General features: G+C 41.1%; 3 protein-coding genes and 1 non-coding gene across 5 annotated transcripts in view; 3 read left to right on the forward strand and 1 right to left on the reverse strand.

Moving 5' to 3' along the window:
- LOC146573971 (paxillin-like) overlaps positions 1-1675 on the forward strand; it is a 38805-nt gene extending 37130 nt beyond the window's left edge. For both annotated transcript variants that reach the window (XM_085273484.1, XM_085273486.1), the window contains one exon: positions 1-1675. This exon is cut by the window's left edge and continues 1111 nt beyond it. The gene's annotated coding sequence lies outside the window, so the exon portion shown is untranslated.
- A 1347-nt stretch (positions 1676-3022) lies between these two features.
- On the reverse strand, positions 3023-4753 carry LOC146573972 (uncharacterized). The gene has a single exon (XM_085275521.1). The coding sequence runs from the start codon at positions 4629-4631 to the stop codon at positions 3315-3317; it is 1317 nt and encodes a 438-aa protein (XP_085131647.1). The 5' UTR covers positions 4632-4753; the 3' UTR covers positions 3023-3314.
- A 113-nt stretch (positions 4754-4866) lies between these two features.
- Positions 4867-7205, forward strand: rplp0 (ribosomal protein, large, P0). The gene is made up of 8 exons (XM_085273488.1): positions 4867-4907; positions 5207-5314; positions 5409-5584; positions 5839-5926; positions 6187-6333; positions 6459-6644; positions 6722-6862; positions 6987-7205. Exons 2-8 carry the CDS (start codon positions 5261-5263, stop codon positions 7143-7145), a joined length of 951 nt encoding a protein of 316 aa, XP_085129614.1. The 5' UTR covers positions 4867-4907; positions 5207-5260; the 3' UTR covers positions 7146-7205.
- Positions 5977-6106, forward strand: LOC146573974 (small nucleolar RNA SNORA63). Its single transcript, XR_014892596.1, has one exon. It is a non-coding gene; the product is annotated as a small nucleolar RNA SNORA63 (small nucleolar RNA).
- Positions 7206-7891: the final 686 nt, after the last annotated feature.

A 7891-nucleotide genomic window follows, 5' to 3' on the forward strand; every position in this document is an offset into this window, starting at 1 on the left:
TGCATTTTCTAAGTTGGTCCTCCTGACATGAGTTCTTGTTTTTTCTACAGTTTTTCTATGGAAATGAACCCAGGTGTTTTCACAGTTTAAACATAGGTTACTCACATTTCTGCTCACATTTCTAGCGTGATTATTTCCCAATAAAAGTGAAATTAAACATTTCATTTGATTTCACTTATATATTATATTCTAATTATATACATTAGAATATAATCATATTGGATCTGTTTTTGGAACTGGTGCAACCTCGGTGTGTATGTGTTCTTTACGTAAACAACTTTCAGATGAAATCGAATGACTACAAAAATAAACATGGGTCAGTGAGGACGGTATAAATAGTTTGGCTGACATTGTGAGAATTTTTATATATTTTTTTAATTTATGAGGAAAAAAAAATGCCAAAACAAAGCTGATTTCACAATAAATGAAAGCAAATTTTATTCAAAATAAACAATGTCTCATTTACACATTTTGCTGTTGCTACTAACGTACATTTATCACTGTTTTAAATCGCATTAATAAGGCCGGGGTAAAGATTTAAGATGTTTGTCCTTTTTATTTCAATGCATGCTGACTATATGTGGAGTTTGATCAGCACCAGCTGCCAGTTGCTGTTACAATCAGAATCTAAATTTGTATACGTGTGAAACGCTCGAGTCTGTGACACAACTGTGTTTTGTCACAGTTTTGATGGAAATTTATATATTTTTGAGCTGCAGAGGCTCGGCCTGATATGCAAAGAGCTGGCTCTGTTGACATGTAGCCTGACAGTAGTTTACCCTGGTCTCATTCCTTCACACACACGCACGTATACCAGCTTGGATTCCAGTGTGTCAGTATTTTCTTCAGTATTTTTTTTTTATATGAATTGTTATCCTGCTGTCGGAGTGATATTGCTGCAAAGCTCACAGATGGAAGTTTGATGTGAGCGTTAGCTGGACAGAAGTCACAACATGAAACCAAGCCAGGGCCAAGCCTTTAGCAAAATTCACTTAATGACTTTTAGCAGCTTTTTTTGTTTTGAATTGTATCTTTTTTTTTGCCACATAAAGATTGTGGGTTTTTTTCTTTTTGACATTAATCTCTATAAATTTAAAACTATTAATACACGGTATCCATATCCAGATTGTTTTTACTTTGAGAAAATATCTCTTGTGCCAAATGTGTCAATGCAATAAGGTCTTATACACTGTGGAGTTCTCAGCCTTTTCCTGTGATTCGACTCCTTTTGGGCTGAACTCTGGGAGGGCTTCATCTGCTGTGGTGCATCTTAACCCCAAACTATACACTGTAACAGACAAACCGAGGTGAAGCCTCCTGTACCGAGTCATTCAGCAGACACTGTGGTGTTCACCTGTAGCAGATTGAGAGTACTGGATGTAGCAGGGGCAATGTCGACGTTCCATTACGGGGTTGAGTCTTCAGTTAAAATGAGAATGCCTCATAAAAAGAAAATGAATTCTGCTCGTGTATATTTGTCTTCTTACAGGTATTGCCTTATAGTTTTTGCTTCTTTCAATGAATTCATGAGATAAATTTAAGCTTTTTACTGTTAATGCGGTTAAATCGACTTTGCTTTTTAAATGGAGACCTTCATGTGATCTTTTCTCTTTGTGGGTGGGGCGTAAGCCTGTGTGGGTCCTGATTCTTCTGCAAATAAAATATTAAATATTTATTTCTGGCCTTGTTTTTTCATTTTTACATTGTGTGCACAGTACTGTGCAAAAGTATTGAGTCACTCTCAATTTTATATTTTGCTCTCAAGGAGTCAGACTGGTGTTTTTCTTTGTTTGTTTTTTTTAAAGTCTTGTCTAAAGTAGTAGTTCTCCAAGATTTCTGAAGGTCTTTCAGTTTGACTTTGGCCATTGGCTTTTTCCTTCCACTCATTCTCAGTCTACTCCTTGCCTTTGACCATTTTCAGAGGAATTATTTCTTTTTTCTATTGTTTGCTAAGCCACTTAACACCGAGCTATGAATCATTCATGCTCCTGACTCAATAGATAAACTAATGTATCTTTAGGAACTGTCTTGTTGGTCTCATCAGAAATTGTATCAGTGGAAGGGTGACTGTCAAGAAGCCATTCTTAAAGAAGGGAAATGGCAAGTAAATCAGTATTGATCTGATGGAGTGATAAATCCAAATTTTACATTTTTGGTTCAAATAATCAGTATGAACAGAGGTAAGGAAAGAAGTACAACAGTGAGTGTCTATAGCAGGGGTGTCAAACTCAAATACACAGTGGGCCAAAATTCAAAACTGGAACAAAGTCGCGGGCTAACATTAATATTTATTTAAAAAAATACTTCCTCCAGATATAAGAATGAATCTTTGCTTATGGACTCAAACAAGTTTTGCTGAAAAACTGAATATGGAACAAGCAAAGCTTAATACTAAACAATATATATATTAGCAGTGTAATACCAGTAGGCCAGCTCTAATAGTAATTTGGTATGGCTCCACGGGCCAAATGTAATTAAGCTGCGGGCCAAATATGGCCCATGGGCCAGAGTTTGACACCTATGGTCTACAGCCTTCTGTAAAACATGGTGGAGGCTCCATCATGATTTGGGGCTGCATTTGGTGTTGGGACTCTTTTCAAAGCTGATGAATTATGAATGCAGAAAAGTACAGCTAGGTTTTGATCCATGCAGTACCATCTGGAAAGTGTCTGATTAGCAACAACTTTAATTTTCAGTATAACACTGATCCAAAACAGTGTTAATGCAATAAAAGCATGCTTGGATAGTGTCCCATTATGTTGTTTTTTTTTAAAAAACTTAAAAGTACAAACCCTTGTAAACTGAATTTTCATGTTTCAATGAATTGTCATTTTCCTTGTAACTTTTAAAAAAGATGAAGGTGGGTTTAAAATTTTGCATAGTGATGTACATTGTTCAGAAACTCAGGACTGTATTAAAGTTGGACTGTAAATAGAGTGATGCAGAAGAAATTGTAGTCAACATTGTACAAGCACACACTGTGTACGTCTAACAATTTTTATTTCACATTATCAAAGGGATCATTAGAGTTGGTAGGAAACATTTATGCTGGTTCTACCCTGTCAGCTTACAACCTTAAAACAGGTGTATGTCTGCTGAAATAATAATTAAAAGAGAAAAATCTTTAAAAACATTTTAATTTATTCAAACCTTTATAAGAGGTTGATTCCCTGAATAAGTTAAATAATCCAAAATATGGCAAGGCATTTTGGATTCCTGAGGTGAAATAAAACTACCTCAAAAAGTTCAGTAAACATCGATTATGAGCAAGTCTCCGTGTTCCCACTCAAATAAAAAGTTACCAGATCACCAGGTTAATAAACGTGACAAACACAAGGACATGACAGTGCATCTCTCCGGTAAGGAAAGATTCTGATCTGAAGTCTGAACTCGGTGAGAGCTTGAAGCTTGCCAGTGAGCACAGACAGCTGTGGAGTGCTGTCCAGAATCTCCAAGTATCTAAGATGTTGCAGGTGACGAAGCTGCAAGAAATCTTGCTCCGGCACACGTTCATGGCGGATTTTAAGACTTTTGAGCTTTGGAAACAGCCGTGGGATTTCAGCGGTGCGAGTTCCCAGATGTGAGGGCCAGGTGTCTATATGGAGGTGGAGGAGATTTGGCAGCTGCACCGCTATGGCAGCCATGTCCTTTGAAGTGATTCCTGCAACACACAGTGTGAGACTGGTCACGGTGGCTGGAATGGAGGTGATGTACTTATTAACCGGGGGGCCCTTAACGATGATCAGGGTTGAGAGCTGAGGTAGGTCATGCAACCATGTTTTGAGGCGACAAGGAGACAGTGACCACATTTCTGGAATGTCGTGATGTGAGTGCTTGAAGAAGACAGACAGATGTTTCAGGCCAGGCAGGAACTGCAACCCGTGCGCCGGCAATGAAGGATCCATGCAGTCGATGAGCTCCAAACTGGCCAAAGCCAGTGCACCAGCGTCCCCTGAGGGACCTGGACTTGGCTTAGGATCACTGTGACGATAGGTACACAATATATGCACACCTGACAAGGAGAGATGCTTCAGTTTAGGCAGGCACGCGAGTGTGGAGTGCAACATCCACATAGTTTCTCCAACGATGCCCACCTGATGACAGATAAGAGAGTCGAGGTTTTTAAACTGGGACAGCACAGAAATGAATTTACTCACTGATGTGGTAGGGAACATAACGCCACACATGCTTAAGTAAGTCAGCTTCTCGGGAAGAAACAATGGGAATCTGGAAATGTCTAACAAAAGATCAGAGCAACTGCTTCTTAAAACCAGACGTCTCATATTTGGGAAGTCCTTCAAGCAGCTGAAACACTCCTGGGAGCTTTGGTCCATTACCACCGTGGTGAGGATAGGAAGGAACAGAGCGAGCTGTTTCCAGTGTTTCACTTTGGTGCTCTTCATCACTGCGCTGGAAACTTTTCTATGACGAAGAGTGTCCCAGAACTTCCTGTTGTATGAGCCGTTTTTAAAATCCAAAACCACTGTCCAGTTTTTCCACAGAGATCGGTGATCGACAATTGTCTTAAAATACTTGCAGGTTGCCCGGACGTTTAACTTTTCTGTCGCTGACAGATACCCAAAGACGTTATTCCAGACCTCAGGAGGCAGCTTCGAAGGGTTCTGTGCCATCACTTTGCTCTGCGGGCAGATGTCTAAGCGGGCTCGATAACACCGTCACACTAATGCAGTCCCAGAACTCCTTCAAGTAGAGTGCCACAAACCACGCTTTCTACACGAAAACTGCCACGGAAGTACTAATAGTGACTTTAAAGTGATTGACACAGAATTCACCCAATAGTTATGAAGGTAACGCCCATAGCTGAGTTGTGATTGGTTATCTTTTTTAATACATATCCCTCCCGCGCCTGTCCTCTTCCTCTTTCTTTCACGCGACCCTACTGCGAGGTACGTTTTTTTTCCCCCCTCGCTTGTTAATAAACCGAAATGCTCGGTCTTTATAGGATTAGGCCAAATATTAGTTTTGTATTCGTGCGATAAACATTTAAACCACTTAACGGGATATATTTTGTATATTTTAAACATTCAATAGGTGTCATTTAGCCAAGCGAGGCCTGTTAATAGAGCGCTAGGGTAGCTAAGGGTAGCCGGCTAACCTTAACTATCGGCCACATGTCCGGAGTGTAAAGTATTGACCAATTTCCAAAGTACCGTTAATATCCTTGTTTTTCGTCCTTTATTTACAGATCCATCCTTGTCTTTAAACCAGCTGTGTAGCGATCCTTGGAAGCACTGCAGAGATGCCCAGGGAAGACAGGGCCACGTGGAAGTCCAACTATTTTTTGAAAATCATCGTGAGTACCTTTTAACATAAATGCACTAGGTCTTTGTTTCTATAGCATGGACACCATAATGAAATTTATGTGACGCACAGTGGTGTATTTACAGCAACTTTTGGATGACTATCCAAAATGCTTCATCGTGGGAGCAGACAATGTGGGCTCCAAGCAGATGCAGACCATCCGTCTGTCCCTGCGTGGGAAGGCTGTGGTGCTGATGGGTAAAAACACCATGATGCGCAAAGCCATCCGTGGCCATCTGGAGAACAATCCTGCACTGGAGAAGTGAGTTTACTGGCAACCTTTGTTTTATGATGCATTGAATTATCAGTTTCTGTGTAGCAGGTTAGTTACGGTGCAGCTTGTGTCGTGCTGTATTGTCGTTCCCCCTGCTAAAATTAACCTGTTTCCAGCTATCCCTGTCTGTCTACACCCCTCGGACAGCCAGGGACGCAAGGTCTCAGACATCTGATAACTGCTCATGTTGGTAGAAATGATAATCTGCTTGTGTAATTTAAGTTTATGCTGGGATTTCACAGGCTCCTGCCCCACATTAAGGGTAATGTGGGCTTTGTCTTCACGAAGGAAGATCTGACTGAGATCAGAGACTTGCTGCTGGCCAACAAGGTGAGAGCCCTTTAATAAAAAAGCTTATAGATAATTTAGATCATGTCAAAGTGCAGGATAAGTTACAATGCAGCTTTTGCAGTACTGCATTGTCGTTCCCCCTGCAAACAGTAAATTGTTTCCTCGCTATACCTGTCTGCCTGCATCTTTTGGCTGCCAGGAACGTAAGGTTTCAGACACCATAACCTGAGTAGTTAAGATCTTAAAGATTTGGTTCTAACAGAGTGGTCTATTAAGGGTTACCCTCTCTTGTATCCCAGGTACCTGCAGCTGCCCGTGCTGGAGCCATCGCCCCTTGTGATGTGACAGTGCCGGCCCAGAATACTGGTCTTGGTCCTGAGAAGACCTCTTTCTTCCAGGCTCTGGGTATCACCACCAAAATCTCCAGGGGAACCATTGAAATCTTGGTGAGTTCGATAATTATACTGTTTTACACACAGGTATTACTCACAATGCTAATGTGTACTTTAAAAAGGGTAAGATTTGAAAATCTCTGCTTCCGCTAATCACTCTGTATGTCTTTGTCCGCCAGAGCGATGTCGGTCTGATCAAGACTGGAGACAAGGTTGGTGCCAGCGAGGCCACACTGCTAAACATGCTGAACATCTCTCCGTTCTCCTATGGACTCATCATCCAGCAGGTTTATGACAATGGCAGTGTTTACAGCCCAGAGGTGCTCGACATCACAGAGGCTTCTCTACATACCAGGTTCCTGGAGGTGAGAATTGGCTGAAATAATTTGGCATGAGTTGTATCTGAATTTTCAGTTTCTCAAAAGTTATTTTGGCCTCTTAGGGTGTGAGGAATATTGCTAGTGTGTGTCTGGAGATTGGCTACCCCACTTTGGCTTCTGTCCCCCACTCCGTCATCAATGGCTACAAGAGAGTCCTGGCTGTTGCTGTGGAGACGGACTACTCCTTCCCCCTGGCAGACAAAGTATGGTTTTTACATTTTTCATACAGCTCTTGCCATTCTCAGTGTTAACACACGATACTTGACTTGGACTTGAAAGTGAAGTTTTGCATTAACAGAGAACTAATGACATCCTTCACCCTCACAGGTCAAAGCCTTCCTGGCTGACCCATCTGCATTTGCTGTCGCAGCACCTGCAGCAGCTGCTGAGACTGCCGCAGCTCCAGCTGCTGCTGCTAAGGAGGAGGCCAAGGAAGAGTCTGAGGAATCAGATGGCGAGATGGGCTTCGGTTTGTTCGACGAATAAAATACAGCGAACAGAACCACATCTAATAAGAACATGATTCAATAAATAATGCAAGATCCATGTGCTGGTGTTGTCTCTTTATTAGTACAACTAAAAGGAGATTGTAGTAGTCTTTGTGGTTGAAAATGACACTTTGTAGTTGAAATGGAAAGATATAACAAGGGGAGTGAGTCCTTTCATAAGAACATTTCAAAAGCAAATGGACTGTAGACGTGTAGTCATCGTGACAAGTTGAACTGTAAAAGCTCATACATCCAGAATTGGCGCACTGCAGAAATTGAGCACTAATTCCTAACGGGTCATACAACCGGTTCCAAATGTCTGGAGGCCTCCGGCAACGTCGACTTTCTGCCGGAAGCTCATCTGACAACATTTCCTGTTTGGGCGTGTCGTATTTCGGAATAAAATGTTTTGAGATGTGTCGTTTCATGTTTACATTAGAATTGTTACATTGAGAAAATAGCAACTCCAACGCATTTATTAGTTTGAAACCCATAATACTAAGTGTAAATGTTGTGCGTTCACTTGCATTTCGAGGTTAAAACTAAATTACTGCCTTGTACATCCGTTTGACAGCATGTCATCTGCAATGTCTTTGGAATGATTTACTCTTGCCAGTTCAGAAATTCTTGAAATGAAATCTACACCACCCTCTACAATTTAATAATAAAAAAAAAAAAATCCGGACTCCAGGGGGTAATGCAATTGTCAAAGAAATAAACTTAAAAATTACTGTCGTCACAACA

This window comes from Mchenga conophoros, linkage group LG5 (assembly GCF_057382185.1).
Source record: "Mchenga conophoros isolate Kocher_MC1m ecotype Shallow Benthic linkage group LG5, M_conophoros_male_GT1.1, whole genome shotgun sequence".
NCBI classification, from domain to species: Eukaryota; Metazoa; Chordata; class Actinopteri; order Cichliformes; family Cichlidae; genus Mchenga; species Mchenga conophoros.